This window comes from Lagenorhynchus albirostris, chromosome 5 (assembly GCF_949774975.1).
Source record: "Lagenorhynchus albirostris chromosome 5, mLagAlb1.1, whole genome shotgun sequence".
Classification (NCBI taxonomy): domain Eukaryota; kingdom Metazoa; phylum Chordata; class Mammalia; order Artiodactyla; family Delphinidae; genus Lagenorhynchus; species Lagenorhynchus albirostris.
The window spans coordinates 91,532,242-91,551,583 of NC_083099.1; the positions used below are offsets into that span (position 1 = coordinate 91,532,242).

General features: G+C 41.1%; 1 protein-coding gene and 1 long non-coding RNA gene across 2 annotated transcripts in view; one reads left to right on the top strand and one right to left on the bottom strand.

Annotated features, from left to right (window-relative positions):
- Positions 1-4,190: 4,190 nt before the first annotated feature.
- CCDC54 (coiled-coil domain containing 54) lies at positions 4,191-5,169 on the bottom strand (the record flags this gene model as incomplete). Its single annotated transcript, XM_060149052.1, is given in 2 exon segments — positions 4,191-4,694; positions 4,696-5,169. Coding segments are annotated over 2 exon segments (978 nt in total), but the record flags the coding sequence as incomplete, so codon positions are not given.
- Positions 5,170-10,718: 5,549 nt separating this feature from the next.
- Positions 10,719-19,342, top strand: part of LOC132520624 (uncharacterized) — a 31,628-nt gene continuing 23,004 nt past the window's right edge. Inside the window, exon 1 of the long non-coding RNA XR_009540586.1 lies at positions 10,719-10,797. This is a non-coding gene — a long non-coding RNA (uncharacterized LOC132520624). The remainder of the gene's footprint in view (positions 10,798-19,342) is intronic.

Below are 19,342 nucleotides of genomic sequence, written 5' to 3' on the forward strand. Positions count from 1 at the left end.
TGGTGTATAACATGATTAATATAATTAACACTGCTGTATGTTATATATGAAAGTTGTTCTCATCACAACGAAAAAATATTTTTTCTTTTTCTTTAATTTTGTATTTGTATGAGATGATGGATGTTCGTTAAACTTATTGTAATCATTTCATGATGTGTGTGTGTGTCAAATCATTATGTTATACACCTTAAACAATGCTGTATATCAATAAAACTGGAAGGAAAAAAATAAAGCTTTCTAGTTGGCTTTTTCCAGCCTGTGGAATCACAAACAAACAAAATAAATGAACAAACCAAACCAAACAAAAACAAACACACAGATGGTACAGATGAACCGGTTTGCAAGGCAGAAATAGAGACACAGATGTAGAGAACAAGCGTATGGACACCAAGGGGGGAAGCGGCGGGGGGCGGGTGTTGTTGTTGTGATGAATTGGGAGATTGGGGTTGACATGTATACACTAATATGTATAAAAGAGATAACTAATAAGAACCTGCTGTATAAAAAATAAATAAATAAAATTAAATTCAAAAACAAACAAACACAGATACAGAGAACAGAGCAGTAGTTACCAGAAGGGACTGGGGAGGGGAGTGGGCAAAATGGGTAAAGGGCCTCAACTGTATGGTGATGGATGGAAACTAAAGTTTTGGTGGTGAGCACGCTGTAGGGTATACAGAAGTAGAAATATAATGTTTTACACGTGAAGCTTATGTAATGTTATAAACCAATGTTACCTCAATAAGAAATAAATTTAAAAATTATCTTTGTTTCATAAAAAATTACCCTGTTAGGATTGGACTGTGGACATTGTGGAGGCTGGGAAACCAAGCAGGAAAACTTTTCATTCATATAGAGATATTATGGCTTGAACCAAAACAGAAGTGGGGACAGAGATAGAGGATGGATTCCATGAACTGTTGGAAGATAAAACAGGGAAAGATTTGACGATTAATACATCAAGTAAGGGAGAAGATGAGAGTAATTTCCAGTCTGGTGTTGTGGTTAGCTTGCACTGTCATGCCATTAACAAAAAGGATACTGGAAGAGAAATGGGTTTGAGTCAGAAGAAGGAAGAGCTATTAATGTTAGTTTTAGAAAATAAAGAGTTTGACACTCATCCAAGTAGAGAAGATGACTTGGAACTAAAGCTTGAGATGTCTCAGGAGAGGCTGGGTTAGGAGTCCTTTGATTTGGGAGTGAGTAAAGTGAAGTAAAGTAAAGTGAAGCATCAGTATTTTAAGGGAATGACTAGTGGCAGAGGAATCATCTAAGAGACTGAGGAAGATCTGCCAGAGTGATGGGAAGAGGACCAGAAGAGAGAGCATGGAAGACATGATTCTAAGAGCTGTGGAAAGAGTGACAGAGGAGGAGGTAGGGACAGGAGGGTGGGCCTCTCATTCAGAGAGGATGACGAGAGATCAGCAAGAGAAGAGGGGACACAGGGACAAGGCAAACATACACTTGTGAAAGCTGAGCACAAGGAACTGGGAAGTGGTGATTAACAGGGAGGAAAGAACAGGACTAGCTGATGAAGACCCTATGAGCCACTGGAGGAGGAAGGTGGACAAGAGAGGCATCACTTCCTCTGAGCCAGGTGGGATGGAGGTGAGTAGGCTGAGAGGCAGGTGGATTTGAAAGCAAGGACTGGGGAAAAACTATTTGCTCACATGTAGTTTCAAGTTGAGTTACAATTTTAATGAGTCATGTGAGATCTCATCTAAGTGATGATAATAAGTATTTGACTCAAGAGCAAAATTCTCTTTCCTCACAGGAAACCAATGTGAATTAACAGGGTAAAACAGTCATCTTCTGGGAAAGTTTGAGATCCTGAGAAAATCATGTAGTGTACCTCTCACTTTCTCCTTCTCTAACATTCTTATGTAGGTGAAAAACAGGTTAAAATGAACATGGTGGGGATCCCTGAAGAGAAAAATGAGATCCATAGAAGAGTTAAAATGATAGCCCAGGGCTTCCCTGGTGGCACAGTGGTTGGGAGTCCACCTGCCGATGCAGGGGACATGGGTTCGTGCCCCGGTCCGGGAAGATCCCACATGCCGCGGAGTGGCTGGGCCAGTGAGCCATGGCCGCTGAGCCTGCGCGTCCGGAGCCTGTGCTCCGCAACGGGAGAGGCCACAACAGTGAGAGGCCCGCGTACCGCAAAAAAAAAAAAAAAAAATGATAGCCTGTCAGTACTTTACATTAATAAAATGCTTGGTGGCTTTTATTTCCCACGTTCCCTACTGGCTCCACTCCTGTGCTCTTGTTTTTCTGTACACTGCCCTCTCCATCTCCTCCTCACCTTCCCTCCTTACTACAAGGCTCATCAACCCTCTTTCTCCTCTGATACCAGGAGCACTTTTTATATTGTTCTTTGCTGCCCATCCCCATCTATCGTGCCTTAGAGTTGTGTGTACGTGTTTTGTTTGTGCCATTTGATGTTATGTGTCTACAGTACAGGGAATGTCTTCTACTTTGTCTTTTACCCTCCACTATCCCTTGCTATTAGCAAACCCTGAAGAAATATTTATTAAGTGAGTATAATGATTCCTTTTTTATAGATGACAAAACAAAGGTACTTGAGACGAAATAATAAAGCTTGCAAGTGTAGAATTTAAGACTGTTCAGAGCGAAGGTCTTCTGATTCCAGGCTCTTTTCCTAAACTCTTTGCCTCTCTAGTAACATTAAGCAAGTGCAAAGGGGGAACATAGTGCAGAAAAAGTGAAAATGTGCATTAATATAGAGGCTCAGGTGACCCAGGCAAATACCAGTTGAGTCACTTTTTACTCTCCCAGTAGCCACTTGTAATGTCATTTGCCTGTGTCATGGCCGACCTTCCCTAGTTACTCTGATGCAAGGGTCACAACCAATGTGCCCAGCTAGAGCTCAGCTGTTCTTTACGGATATCACTGATGGTCAATATAGACATAGAGTTTGCTGGTGCCTTTACCAAAACGATACTTTACTTTGTTGGCACTGTTAACCCATTGAAAACAAACCCATTTAATAGATAGCCTTGCTTTAAGCAGGTATATGATAGGGTCATCCATGCTGCCCCTATCACATATTGACATATTTTAAAAGTTATGTGCACATCTTATCTGTAAATTTGTAAATAAGGATCCAATAAAATGCATTTTTGTAATGAAAAAGTTGTAATGTATAATTATTACCAGACTGGCACCAGATGATGTTATGTCTTCTTATCCTACTTCCCTTTGTTTCCTCTATACTCACTGTAGTTCCTTTTTCCTCATTTGAAACTGGGTTGTTCTTAGCTAACTGCCAAAGCCCTCATTTCAAATGATTAGCTGAGAATAGTTTAAAATAGTACATTTTCCAAGGATATTTGTAGTTTAACAGCATATGACTGACTATTGGTAGATTTCATTTACTAACTTAGTGGTGAGGAAAACATTTTTTTTGCAGTTAATTTACATGATATTTAGAAAAATTACATTACAGTGGCAACCACCTATTATGTCCAAAAATGAAGCACACACCCTGGATATGTAGTATATGGTTCATGCAAACAAAGGCTGTCACATAAGAATCTATGGTGGTATAGTGTTGAGATTGAGATTTAACTTAGTTCACAAATCCAGCCTCAGATTTTCCCTTTCCTCTGTCTCAAACCTGCAGGATATGGTATTTGTCTCATTTCATGAAAATGTAAAAATAAAACCGCAATACCATAGTCACCTTTTTCCCCCTTTTCTAATTGTTTGATAGAGACGAAGTTGAAGTTGAAAGAAAACTCCCATTTTTGGAATAAATATTTTCCTGGCAATAACTTGTCCTTTCAGTGCCTTTCATTTTTTATAGCTCTAACTTTAGTAACCTTGACAGTGGGTATCTTTTTCACTCTATCCTGTTTAAAATTTTGTTAGTAGAGTCTGTCTCTAGTATCACGAATCTTATCTGCAAAGGCCACTAAGATAAGAATGCATAGAAAACTGACGTGAGGGCTACTAAATGTGTTTCTCATTCCTTTGGCTGCTTTATTCTTTGCCTCCAATTATCTATGAAATGGGCGCTGGATGAGTCCTCATGAATTGCCTTTGAGAAAACAAGAAACTTGACAGAAAATGCATCACGATTGTCCAATGGGATGATATGCCTCAACTTACTGTAGACGTAAAGAAACTTTGCAGACAGCCAACCCATAGTGAGCTAACTACCAAGGAGTTCACAGCAACCACAAAGATGTGTGAATGCTTGGAATGGCCAGGTTACATTTATTTTGTACCAAGCAAAGCAGAAAATTACTCTGTAGTCGAGTTACTTCCTCTTTTGAGGAACCAAAAAGACAGTAAATATAGTTGAAAACAGAGAGACAGATTGTGGTCAAGCTTACAATAGGCCCAGTGAGGGGACAATATCTCTGGGTTATGACTAGTGGTTCCTCAGGAGGAATGGCTGACCTACAAAGAAGCCACTGGATGAATTTCTCTAACTTGGTTGCACTGAGGAAAAAGCTCCACTTTCCTCCACGGACAAAAGTTAGCTTGATCCATGTATTAAAGTCTGGGTAAATACAAATATTTGACGTTGCTTTTTGAAAGCTTCTTAAGGCATTTTAATGATTACTTTTCTTCAGAGCTTTAATTTGAGGAGAAATTGTTTTTTCCTCAAGATGATCAGTGGGCTTGGGGTAACTGGGCACTTTCTCTGGTTCTGCTGAGATTTCAAGAGTCTGTAGAAGCCAATGTGTTCTTCAAAGTTTCTGGTTGTATGAGTTTGTGAAGAAGTTCTATGATCTCTCTATCCTTTTCTCTATCCAGAACCTCTAAACAATGTACATTGGAGCAAGAATTCTGGTTTTCCAATTCTGTCACCTTTTTCTTTAAAGCATCAATGTCTTCCTTCAGAGAGAAGATATCTTTAGTTATTGTGCACTGTTTGTCTTCACTAACATTCATTCTGGTTTCCAGTACCTCCATTTGCTTCTGATAAAAGTCAGTCCTTTCCTGGATTTTTGGTACTGGACCCACAATGTCAGTCACTTGCCTGAGGATTTCAATCTGGGCGGTTTTAATATCTCGGAGCATTACTATAACATTCATTTCTTCATCAGCGTTTACGTCATCTTGATCACAATCATAGGAAATCATAGTTGGATATCTAGTTGAATTTGGGTGCTGGTTCTTACATGTATGGTAAGCATTTTTTTTTTCACGTCGTTATTGGAGTATGATTGCTTTACAATGGTGTGTTAGTTTCTGCTTTATAACAAAGTGAATCAGCTATATGTATACATATATCCCCATATCTCCTCCCTCTTGCGTCTCCCTCCCACCCTCCCTATCCCACCCCTCTAGGTGGTCACAAAGCACCCAGATGATCTCCCTGTTCTGGTAAGCATTTTTAAGACATTGTCTGATCTTGGAGAAATTTGAATTCCACATCTGCCAAGCAGCAGCATTTACCCTTTTTTGTTTGTTTGTTCGGTACGCGGGCCTCCCACTGTTGTGGCCTCTCCCGTTGCAGAGCACAGGCTACGGATGCCCAGGCTCAGTGGCCATGGCTCACGGGCCCAGCCGCTCCATGGCATGTGGAATCTTCCCAGACCGGGGCACGAACCCGTGTCCCCTGCATCGGCAGGCGGACTCTCAACCACTGTGCCACCAGGGAAGCCCCAGCATTTACCCTTTTGGTGTGAAGTTTGTACATCTTTCATAATGAAACAAGAGACAAGGTGTTGGGAAACCTGACCAAAATTAAAGAAAGAAGCAATGTCAGAATGAAACGGTCTTTCTCTTACTATTTTTCCGGTGGCATCCTAGAACGCCCTATGGAGAACATCAAGGGCAATAGTAGGCACCCTTCGATGATTAGCTTCTTACAGGGCGGTCCAACTGGAGAGCTCTGTGAAATAATGGGCAATTGCATGGAATCCCTCATAGGCTGACCTGATGCTGATGCCACAATGGCTGCTGGCTTAGAATATATTTAACCTTAGGGCAGTAATTCTCAAAATTTTTGGTCCAGGACTCTTTTTCACTCATAAAAATTGAACACCGCAGAACTGTTGTTTATGTGAGTTATACCAATCGATATTCCATACTAGAGATTAAAACTAAGAAAATCTTAAGATATTAATTTATTTAAAAAATAAACCCATAACATGTTAACGTAAATGACATATTTTTATGAAAAACTAATTATATCTTCCAAAAGAAAAAAATAGTGAAAAGGATGGCATTGTTTACATATTTGCAAATATTTTAAATACCTGGAATACCTGGATTAATAGAAGACACCTCTATTCTCATATCTGCTTCTACATTATATCTGTTGTGATATGTTGTTTTGGTTGAAGTATATGAAGATATTATGGCCTCACAGAGATATATAAATGGAGAGGGTATTTTAATGGCCTTTTCAGATCATTGAGGTCTTTATTCTTTGCTACTCCACCAAAATTTGACAAATGATAATTGATTAGAAGGTAAGTGTAATGTGTAATCTTACAACAGAATAATACTGTTACACTAAAATTCATTGGTCTATCTTCCATTTTTAATAGATGTGTAATATCATGCATTGGTCATTTGGAAAATAATGATTCACTGAATTATGCAGATCTTTCAAATGGTAACTCATTTTATTATATAATATCAAAATATCACATTCATTAATATCACCACCAGTCTCACCAGAAAAGTCTTTGAGTATTGGCAAGAAGCCAAGCTCATGGTGGCAGATAAAATTTTCTGAAATTCTAATTTTAGCTTGAAAAGCTTGAAATTTATTAAGCGTGTTAGTTGTTTCTTTTGAAGTGACAGGCTCTCTATATCCTTTTTTTTTTTCAAAAATGCTTGTCAAATACCCAAATATGAATACCATAGTTTACTGCCAGTTTTTCTTTCAAAATGATGTCCCATGAAAAAAGCAGCTACTTCAGTTTGTAACTCAAATAAATACTTTTCCTGGAGACAACCATTATATTTCTGTAAGCAGCAGAAGTGCTTCATGTGTACTTCTCATTACATCACATTTAATATTAAAAAGACATACTGAAGGTTGAGATTTAATAAAATGTAAAATTTTTACTGCTTCATCAAGGACATTCTAGAGCTAAACTGGCTTTTTCTTGTATGCATTCTTTTTTTTTTTTCTCTCTCTGAGTGGAGGTGAACAATACGATCACTATTGGTAGCTTAGTGCCATTGCCTAGGCTTGTGCTAAGGTATCAGTTTTACCCACCCTTGCTTTTGCAAGGCAATTTGGAAAATTAAAATGACATGATAACCATGTCTGTCAAGGTGTAGTCCCACTTTATTAAAGAAGATATTCCTTCTTGGATCAGTGCCAGTTCCAACCCTCTTCTAAATCACTCTTTCTCATATTTATGCTTAAATTCAGGGCCAGCTTCAGCCTAGGTTTTGGTATATAAACTCTGAATTTAGGCAAAAGTAATTTAAGAATTTTGGGTCATCAGTGATATTTGGGATTTTGCTTTACTGTCCTATCTTTGAATCGTTCTTTAGTAACTTTTCCAAAACTTCTAGAAACCTTTCCAAACTCTTGCTGAGAAAAAATGTTCCTATCACAGAAAGATATTTGGAGCCAGAAAAGGTAGTGTTCAAAGCTGTCCCGTTTACCTTGGCCAAGGCCATTTTATCCATCAAGCACTACAGACACGGTGCTTAGGACCTATGAAATTTCAAGGAACCAATAAAAATAAATATTTTAGAGCCAGAAAGGGAAAAAAAAAAAATTGGGCTCAGAATACTAAAATCTGCAAGATTGAAACAATAAATGTTTAATTAAATATCTCCAAAGTGTACAGTTATATCATCTTCATTAATTGTTAAATTAGTATTAAAATTTCATTACATTTGGAGGCAATTTGTAGATTAGGTATTCTTGCTTTACAGGAATTTCCAGTTAAATTAGAGGGATTGCTTGTAGCAAATACTCCCTTCGGGTTACTAACAGCTAAGTCTTATTGGCTGCATACCAGACATTGTTCTAAATATTAGCTTATTTAACTCTAATTCATAGAAGTCAAATAATTTTCCTTTCTGCTAAAAAACGGGCAGAGTCAAATTTCAAATCCTTACATTCTAGCTCCAGGGTCCATGTGTTTTTCCTCCTACTGCCACACAAACAAATACGATAAAAATATATATTTGTCAACTCAAGAGAAAGATAGACATTTCACTTTTTAGAAAAAATACACTATATATTTATTTTAAAAAACTCACTTTGATTAAATTTTTAGAAATATGAAAAAACTAATTTTTTGCTTATTTATCAAAGCTATTTGAAGCAGAACTTTGTAAAGACTTCAGAAGTTAAACTATCTCTAATTCGAGTAAGTAAACATGAACATTTAGAGGCTATTCTTGCCTTATTGTAGTAAAAGTATAACAACTGTAATAAAAAAAAGACGTAAAAAGTTTCAACTAAAAATATTTATGTATACTGATTATTTTTATAAAACAAAAATTAATCTAGTAGATTTGATGCAAACATAAACCTGTCTGGTTTCTAATTACTTACCTATTAATGTTAACGAAAGGAGCCTCAGCCTATTTGGGGCTTGTTGGGCAGTGAAAAGCTGTAGTGGGAGAATACAAGCCTGTTGATCAGGGTCAAGTTGTGAGAGTAGTCAACACGTGAATGAATAACGGGAAATGAGCTGACCCCCTCTCTTCATGTTCCTGCCAGAGATGTGGAGCCATTTAGGAGTAAAATAACATGGCAGACTGGAGCCTAGTTACTGACTCTTACCAAGGAAAAATGTCCTTCAGGAGGCAGGCTTTTAAAGGAATGGTATTTGGAGCCAGAAAACTTAGAGTTCAAGGCCCTCCCATTTATTAACTCTGTGCTCTTAGTCAAGTTACTAACTTCTCACAAGACTGTAAACTGGGATAATGACAATACCTATTCCATAGAGTAGTTTTGAGGATTAACAGTGCTCAATCTTTGTAAACTCTTTTCCTGCTCCTCTCTGACCATCTTCTTCTTACTCTCCTTTCAAATGAAAGAGGAAATGGTGAAGAGTTTTAAACTTTAGCTCTGCTCTCCCCATCTCTCAGTCTGCCTTTTATTCCTCTCCTTCAATAAAGAGGCCACTGTACCATCATATGACCAAGACATAAAGCATGTGTTGCTCACTGTTCAAAATCTACAAATGCAGATAAAGCATTTGGATTAGGACACCAGAATGCAGCAAACAAGGCCAAACAAACTGTCATTCTGTCTCCTAGTACAGCTATTATAGCTAGCAAAACCAGCTATGGTGTCAGACAGCCTGGCACGTAATAACCAATGGAGAGATGGCTCTAATAATAGATAATCTTATTAATGTTTAAAATGCTGGTGTTTGAGTAAGTTAACTATAAATTAATTACGGTAGAGTCTTTTTTTTTAAGATTTATTATTTATTTATTGGCTGCATCGGGTCTTAGTCGCAGCACGCGGGATCTTAGTTGAGGCATGTGGGATCTTTCGTTGTGATGTGCAGACTTCTCTCTAGTTGTGGCGTGCGAGTTTTCTCTTCTCTAGTTGTGGCACGCAGGCTCTCTAGGTGAGGCACGTGAGCTCAGTAGTTGTGGCACACGAGCTTAGTTGCCCCGTGACACGTGGGATCTTAGTTCCCTGACCAGGGATTGAATCCACATCCCCTGCATTGGAAGGTGGATTCTTTACCTCTGGACCACGAGGGAAGGCCCTATGGTAGAGTCTTTATTAAATTAAATTAATTAATTAATTAACTTTTGGCTGCGTTGGGTCTTCGTTGCTGTGTGCAGGCTTTCTCTAGTTGCGGCGAGAGGACGCTACTCTTCGTTGCAGTGCGTGAGCTTCTCATTGTGGTGGCTTCTCTTGTGTGGAGCACGGGCTCCAGGCACACTGGCTTCAGTAGTTATGGCACATGGGCTCAGTAGTTGTGGCTCGTGGGTTCTAGAGTGCAGGCTCAGTAGTTGTGACACACGGGCTTAGTTGCTCCGTAGCATGTGCTATCTTCCCAGACCAGGGCTCAAACCCGTGTCCTCTGCATTGATAGGCAGACTTTAACCACTGTGCCACCAGGGAAGTCTCTCTGGTAGAGTCTTGATTATCTATATAAAATCACCCCAATTTACATCTTTTTTTTTTTTTTTTTTTTGCGGTACGCGGGCCTCTCACTGCTGTGGCCTCTCCCGTTGCAGAGCACAGGCTCCGGACGCGCAGGCTCAGCGAACATGGCTCACGGGCCCAGCCGCTCCGCGGCATGTGGGATCTTCCTGGACCAGGGCACGAACCCGCGTCCCCTGCATCGGCAGGCGGACTCTCAACCACTGCGCCACCAGGGAAGCCCTACATCTTTTTTAATATGCTTTTTCAAGTTGGAAGAGAATGGAGTAGAATTATAGTTATCCTGCTAGCATTTGGGCATTATTTGTACCCTTTATGTTACACCTACAGTCATCTACTATTACTCGTGTACCCTTAGTGCTTGTGACCATGAAAAATTATTGCAAGTCTTTTTCTTCCCCCACAAAATTTGAGGACCAAGTTTACCAGAACTTGGGCCCCCCCACCTGAATATTACTTGTTACATGCAGAATGAGATAAAAGACTGAGAAAACAGGAACCATGAAGGTCTTTCTGATTTGACCAGGGTGTCTGACCCATGGGGATAAGAATGTATTAATGACAGAGCTCTAACCCAATGTTACACAAAGTAACAAAGCTGTTTTCTTCTTCCTTTCTTTCCTTCTAGCCATGAGGAGTAGAAGAGAATGAGAGTGAAATCAGAGCTGTTGTGCTAGATCACGACAGGGATGGAGCAGAAAACAAAGGTATGGTGTTTATGAGATAGGCAGAGCCTGACGCAGTGATGCAACACTGTCAACTTCATGAAGGGTAAAACTGAGTGACATTGATAAAGCAAACTGGTTAGAGTAACACATGAGGTGACGGGGCCACTTCCATTCTGTGGTGTCAATAAATGTTTATGATAACACTTTAAAATCATATGAGGACTTCCCTGGTGGCACAGTGGTTAAGAATCTGCCTGCCAATGCAGGGGACATGGGTTTGAGCCCTGGTCCGGGAAGATCCCACATGCCGCGGAGCAACTAAGCCCATGTGCCACAACTACTGAGCCTGTGCTCTAGAGCCTGCAAGCCACAACTAATGAGCTGGTGTGCCACAACTACTGAAGCCCTCACTCCTAGAGCCTGTGGTCTGCAACAAGAGAAGCCACTGCAATGAGAAGCCCATGCACCACAATGAAGAGTAACCCACGCTCACTGCACCTAGAGAAAGTCCACGCACGGCGACGAAGACCCAACGCAGCCAAAAATAAATAAATAAATAAATTTATTTTTAAAAAGTCATATGAAACCAATGCCAAAAGAATATGATGTCATTAGAGAAATGCAAATCAAAACTACAATGAGGTATCACCTCACACCAGTCAGAATGGCCATCATCAAAAAAATCTATAAACAATAAATGCTGGATAAGGTGGAGAAAAGGGAACCCTCTTGCACTATTGGTGGGAATGTAAATTGATACAGCCACTATGGAAAACAGTATGGAGGTTCCTCAAAAAACTAAAATTAGAACTACCATACAACCCAACAATCCCACTATGGGCATATACCCTGAGAAAGCCATAATTCAAAAAGATTCGTGTACCACAATGTTCACTGTAGCTCTATTTACAATAGCCAGGACATGGAAGCAACCTAAATGTCCATAGACAGATGAATGGATAAAGAAGATGTGGCACATATATACAATGGAATATTACTCAGCCATAAAAAGAAATGAAATTGAGTTATTTGTAGTGAGGTGGTTGGACCTAGAGTCTGTCATACAGAGTGAAGTAAGTCAGAAAGAGAAAAACAAATACCGTATGCTAACACATATATATGGAATCTAAAAAAAAATAAAATGGCTCTGAAGAACCTAGGGACAGGACAGGAATAAAGATGCAGATGTAGAGAATGGACTTGAGGACATGGGGAGGGGGAAGGGTAAGCTGGGAGGAAGTGAGAGAGTGGTATGGACTTATATATACTACCAAATGTAAAATAGATAGCTAGTGGGAAGCAGCCGCACAGCACAGGGAGATCAGCTCGGTGCTTTGTGACCACCTAGAGGGGTGGGATAGGGAGGGTGGGAGGGAGACCCAAGAGGGAGGAGATATGGGGATATATGTATATGTATAGCTGATTCACTTTGTTATAAAGCAAAAACTAACACACCATTGTAAAGCAATCATACTCCAATAAAGATGTTAAAAAAAATAAAAACTCACTGAAAAATGAATAACAACAACAAAAGAGAATATGATGAACACCTCTAAGGAAATGATGGAATGATAATTTTGATAATTGGTAATGATAATTTAACGTTTCACTGTAACTAAAATTGTGTGGTCTGTTTCTGGAATGCCCTCCATATATATATATATATATATATATATATAATATTTTATTTATTTAATTTTGGCTGCATTGGGTCTTCGTTGCTGCACGGCTTTCTCTAGTTGCAGCGAGCAGGGGCTACTCTTTGTTGTGGTGCGTGGGTTTCTCATTGTGGTGGCTTATCTTGTTGCGGAGCGCAGGCTCTAGGCGTGCGGGCTTCGGTAGTTATGGCACGCGGGCTCAGTAGTTGTGGCACATGGGCTTAGTTGCTCTGTGGCATGTGGTATCTTCCCGGACCAGGGCTCAAACCCGTGTCCCATGCATTGGCAGGCGGACTCTTAACCACTGCGCCACCAGGGAAGCCCCCTTTGTTTTTTTTAATTAATTAATTAATTTACTTTTGGCTGCATTGGGTCATCGTTGCTGTGCGGCTTTCTCTAGTTGCGGCGAGCGGGGGCTAGTCTTCGTTGCGGTGTGCAGGCTTCTCATTGCGCTGGCTTCTCTTGTTGCAGAGCACGGGCTCTAGGTGCTTGGGCTTCAGTAGTTGTGGCTCACGGGACCCTCCATATGTTTATTCTGCAGTCAAACTTCTACCCATCTTTTAGGAGACATCCTGATAATACTTTCCTTGTCCTGTCCTGTTCTGATTCTCCCTGTGATCTTACCAGTGCTACCGACCTGTTCTGTGTCCCTACCCAGTAGCACTCAGCATAGTGTATCATTATTGTTGGTGTGCCTATGTCCTCTCTAGATTGGGAGCTCCTTGAGGGGAGACACTTGCTTTTCAACTCTGTGTCTCCAGTGTCACAAAGCCTAACATATAGTTGGTGCTCAGTATATCTTTATTCAATGAATGAATGAATGCATGCATTCATGCACTTGTGAATGATTGTCAAGGTATCCAATGGGTCCCTCCTGCGCCTATTTCTATGGGTGGCTAGGGAACATATTGCTTGCTTCATAAAGGTAATCTATGATAACTTTTTTTAGTTCCTGAGGGATCATTTAGCATTTTGGGATAGGGATTTAATAATTTCTTCCCTGAAGACCTGAAACAGTTAAGTAGCATGAGAGGTAAACTGAGATCAGGCAGATGGAGGTAATTATGAACCTGGAAACAGCTAAGTGGTGGATAAGAGAGAGCCTGGTAAATGGTGGTAACAGCAGTGGTGTTAATGGCACTGATCCTACAGGTGACTAAGGTACCCAGCATACTGCCCCTCTGCAACATATGAAGTTTTTTAGGCCTCCAGGGAACTGCAGGTAATCAGCATATTCTCCAGGTCTCTGTGGAAATGCCTGCGAATGCATTTGTCATGAACTTGGGTACACAGGCACTTATCTCTTTATTCATGTCATCTTATATTCTGAACTCCAGATTTACAATGAACTCTCTCCAGCTTATCTAGACGTACTCTTCACCATTTAGTTCCAGAACCCTGGGGACACATTAGTATTTTATGTAATGTCTCCACCCCGTCATCTTTCTCCAGTTCTTTCTGTTATGCTTGGCTCTCCCTGGTAATGTATCATATTAGGTTGCTTGGTTTCTGTAATTCTTAAGTTCACCTCTTGGTTTCCCTTCTCAGATATTACCTTTAAACTTCTGCTCCCTTTAGCTGATGATTGACACTCTTTTTACAGTGCTTTATAAGCCCTGATGTGCACAATTGATGTAGCCATTAAAATAAATGGCTCGAAAAAGGAAGAGAAAGCGAAAGAGAAGTGTTTTTGCTTAACCATTCACCTTCCTTTAATGGAACCAGTGAATAAATCCAGTGAGTTAGTTTTTAAGCACCTCTGTTTTACTGAATTTATATCATTTAGCAGAACTTTCTGAAAATCATTATATGATGAGTGCTGCCCAGTGTTAACTTTCTGTCTTGTTCCTGAATTGCTTTGTACTTCATTTAGGGAACCCCAAAAATTAAAAGGGAATACATAGTGATCACATAGGAAACAGGGATTTAAAATGTAAACAAATACAGAAATCATAAAGTGTAAAAACTGGAGAATGTTAATTTTCTCACTTCTAATTATGAATACTGTACAGTTTGTAGTCTTGTCTTATTTGGGTCTGTTAGTGTATTAGTAGAGCCTTATTTAAGAAAACTTCTGTTCTAGTGTTTGGCTTTTCACTTGTAATGATGCTTTATAGTACTTTGGATTACAATATCCAAGGAGCTATCTTCTTTAAAGTTTTAAAGATTATAATGTGAAAGATTGCACTGGCTTTCCTTCATAGTACTCACCTTGAAAGACATCTGTTTTTTATGGCATTTTATGTTTCTGAGGGAATTTGCGACAATGTCTCTGTGAAGTAAATGTGTATTTATCCCTTGGCTTTAGTTTTCCTTCTGTTATTAGTCTGTTCTCTGCCTATCTTGGGCCTATTACTTCCTATTCTGTTTCATAAGAATGAAACAATAAGAACAGCATAATGCCACGTGCTGTTACTAAAGGAGTGTCATAAGGGTTAACATGAAAAATTTTATTACATCTAATTTTTAACTTTATATAATATCTCTTATTTAAGAACTGTAACTATTATTATTACGCACTATTTCTGTAGTGTTTTTCCTTCAGGAGTTTGATTTTTAGAATCATTTCCTCTCTCTGTTTAAAGCTACCTTCCTTCTTCCTCCTGTATGGGTTTGGATTACAAAGATCTTATTTAACTTTCCAAATGTATTATTTCTCCTTACACACTCTGATTACACACAAAATGGAAAATGCTGGAAGGCAATCATAGAACTGAAGGTTTTTTTCTCCTCCTTCTTTACCTAGGCTTTGACAACTATGATCTAAGGGAAAAAGTATTTAGTCATTGTTTTAAATATTTATTGAAGGTTCCCTCCACCTGCCACCCCTCCCCACCAAGAAATGTGTATTGCTGCTGCAACTGCTTCTGTATGACAAAAGCCAACTAGAGTATAAAAGGTATATAGGAATGCTTAACTATAAGATTGAAAATTTGTTTTTCTGGGCCATTTCTTTCAGGAAATTTGAGGTCTCTTTCTGGTGGTCTGAATGTAATGTAAGTATCAAATGACAGAAGCTGAGAGTGATAAAGCAGTTCTATTAGACACATATTTCAATAATTTTCAGCTTCAGTCTTTGGCACTAATGGCTATGATTCTCACTGTAACTTGTAAGAATTAATTACCATTCATTCTATTTATGTCCCCAAGTTTCTCCTCCATGATGTAGTATAAAATGATAGCAAGCTGGTTGAAGCTCCTGGGCAATTTACATATTAGAATAGGTAAAAAATCTTTATCATAACCTCCACTGGGCTTCACATGTAAGTTTTTCAATGGCACTTCAAAAGAAAAGAGATGTTTCTGGAAATCACATTCTTTGTTGTTAGAAAGTAGAGCTGGAATCAAATGGATGCCCAGGCTCACTGTTATGATTGAGAAAGTGATATAACTGCTTAAAACCTAGTAAAACAAAAGATCTTAACTTTTTTTTGTATTCCTTTAATAATCCTATGAAAGCTTTGCATGCTTCCTTAGGAAACAGCATATACATACAATTTTGCATATAATTTTAGGTGATTCACAGACCTCTGTCCTTTCCCCTGCCCCCTCAGGCATTTATGGACATAAATAGTACCATAAATAGTACCTCAGGTTAAAATTCCTGACTGTAAGAGAAGGATTATTCTGGCTCCAATACCTGTTTGTGGGTGTTTTGCTTCTAAGTGGTCTGGGAGCTTCGAGGTAGTTTGGTTCCAGACCTTAGACTATGTGAAGTGCTGAGAGTGAAGGCCATTAATTATTAGGGATCAAAGGAGGGAGAGGCCAGTGGAATGCAGTGACATGGGAGGTTTCAGGATGAACCTTTAAGAATGAGCGAGATCTGGGTAGATGAAAGCTAGAAGGGTCTTCCAGGTTGTGTGAACCATGAAATCAGGGTCTATGTCTGGTTTGTTCTTCACTATGCCTAGCATGGTGCCTCCTATATGCCCCTAGGCTTTCAATAAATATTTACATAGTGCTTTGTGACTCAATTCTACTGAAGAGCGTGAGTCAAGAGAAATGGCATTAACTCAGGGGTGGAGTTCTGTAACCGACCCTCCTTAGACAGTCCCCAAAAAGGATCCTCCTGCCAGCTATCATTTGAGCCAATAGAATGAGACCAAGTTTGGTTCAAAAGCAAAAGAAGCAAAAGAAAGCTTTATTCTTTCATCAAAGAATGGAGGGCTTCTTTGGTGGCGCAGTGGTTGAGAGTCCACCTGCCGATGCAGGGGACACGGGTTCATGCCCCAGTCCGAGAAGATCCCACATGCCGCGGAGCGGCTGGGCCCGTAAGCCATGGCCACTGAGCCTGCGCTGCTCCGCAACGGGAGAGGCCACAACGGTGAGAGGCCCGCGTACCCGGAAAAAAAAAAAAAAAAGAATGGGGAAGTGTGAGCTAGTGCTCTAGAGTACACGCCCCCTCTTCCCCCAACCACGGAAAGGCCGGGGGCGGGGCTGCTTTCTAGGGATCTTGTCAGCAGGAGCGGGGGAGGGAACCGAATTCTCTCTCGGGCTGTGACGCTCCCGCTGCAGATCTCACGCAGGGCCCGCGCAGCGTCTCTGCGCACGGCCCACCTCCGCCATCTTGAATCGCAGTGTCCTGTGCAGTGCTTCTGCACACGGTCCGCTGAGCTGAGGCGTCTGGCGCAGCCATTTTGCCTGAGGAACTTTGATCCGGAAGCTCAGGGTGCAGGGCCTCTGCGTGCAGCACCCTGTGAGCAAGTGAAACTAGACAAAGCACAAAGGAAAAGAAAAAGGTTAGACTTTATTTTACTACCCAGATTGTATTTTTATTCCCCAGGAATTGTTAATGAGCTTTGCTGGTGACAAATCTCTCTTCCGTCTTTTGTCCTGCTTCTTATTCTTGAGGGGAGCTGAGGGGTGAAGGTCCATCTGATTTTGGGTGTCGGTCGTCATAACCCTGGGTAGAGGAATAGAACTTCTTTCTCCCAGCTGCCTTTAGATATGTTTGGCTGTCTCCAGGCTTTAGCCCAGCTGTTCATATCCCCGAGCACCACCATTTGTCTAACCTTTTGGAGACAAAGGACAGCAGACAATTTAAGATACATGGCCCAAATATTAGCAAGAGAATAATGGTCATATATCAAATTTGTCATAAAAATGCAAGTGTCGGGCTTCCCTGGTGGCGCAGTGATTGAGAGTCCACTTGCCGATGCAGGGGACGTGGGTTCGTGCCCCGGTCCGGGAAGATGCCACGTGCCGCGGAGCGGCTGGGCCCGTGAGCCATGGCCGCTGAGCCTGCGCGTCCGGAGCCTGTGCTCCGCAACGGGAGAGGCCACAACAGTGAGAGGCCCGCGTACAGCAAACGAAAAAAAAAAAATGCAAGTGTCTACGTCTTTCGCCTGTAGGCAAAAGTGTACCCTGATTTTGAGGCTCACTGCCGTGGCTCAGATATATCCCTGGTCACACTTTCGTTGTTTTTCAGAAGAGAAAGCTTCAGGTCAGAGAAAGATGAATGGCATCTACATACTGGAGAAGGGTTTCCTTCTCCAGGTGTAGATCTTTTAGGTCTTTAGCTAAATTTTCCCCAGAGAGGACGGCGAAATTTTTGAACACTTGGGGCAGGCCTGTCCAGCAGAATTGTTTTCGTTGTGTGTTTGGGTCCTGCCACTCAAAAGCAAACATTTCTTGTGACTCTGGGGCTAATGGAATACAGGAGAAAACATGTTTTAAATCTAATACAGAATACCAGGTCCTAGTGGATAGTAGAGTAGCCAGCAGAGTGTAAGATTAGGGACGACTAGTTGTATATCCCAGGTGGCTTCACTGACTGCCCTGAGGTCCTGTACCATCCGGCATTCCCCACTGGGTTTCTTTACAGGGAGAAAGGGGTATTACAGGCTTATTGGCATGGTCTAATAAGGCCTGGGTCGATTAGGCCCTGTATAATGGGGGCAATGCCCAATAAGGCCTCCTGATAGAGAGGACACTATTTTCTATTGGTCCATATTTGTACTACCATGGGACTGGCTCCTGCAGCTATTCCCACCCAACCCTGGGCCCAGACTTAAGGATTTACTCCCAGGAGGTGGACTTGCTCTGTCCCAGGAGGTTTTTGCTCAGCCATTAACATTATCATCTTGTGCCCTTGTCTAAGGGGATGCCAGTCTCCAGTTTGTCTCCCATTAGGTCACCCCCAATTTATGTAAGTATCTCTTCCTCGCAGGGGTGTAGGGCATTCGGGAACATACAGGAAGGAATAGGTAAAAGTATGTTCATCCAACTTGCATTCTAATGGCTCTGTGAATGCCTGTTCTTGAACCTTCCCTGATACCCCCATAATTTTACAACCCTTGTGACAGAGTTTGCCTGGATCTGGTGTTCAGAACCAAATAAGTGGCACTGGTGTCAACTGAGAATTCGACAGGCTTTCCCTCATGTCCAATGTCAGCCGGGGCTCTTGGGGGTCATTTGAAGCGCCAGCTTAGAACCCCGTGGCCCCATCATTCTTCATTTATTTGGACCATCTGCCTTTGAGGGTAGTGGCCAGGATCTTCCATTTCCATCCCCCTTTGGGGGCGGCGAGGGCATTTTCCTTTTCAGCGTCCCTCTGGTTTACATATGGTGCAATGATTGGGTCCCACTTTCCTTGGCTTCCTCAGCCTTCCTGAGGGGGCTGGGGCTCACTCATTATTAGAGTGGTTAGTTCAGAGTCCCATGCTGACTGGTTGACACTGGAGGGCAACAGCCAGTAGGTGGGCTTGCCTCTGGGCTTATTTGTCCTCTGACTTTTCCTCCTCTGTATCTTGGTTATTAAACACCCAGTAGGCAACCTTGACCAGGCGAGAGGTAGGGGTGTATCTGGTTCTATATCCAGTTTCTGAAGTTTACACCTAATGTCGGGGGCACTTTGGCAAATGAGATGTAACCTCAGGATTGCATTCCCTTCCAGTGACTCAGGAGCTGTGGTAGTAGATTTAGAG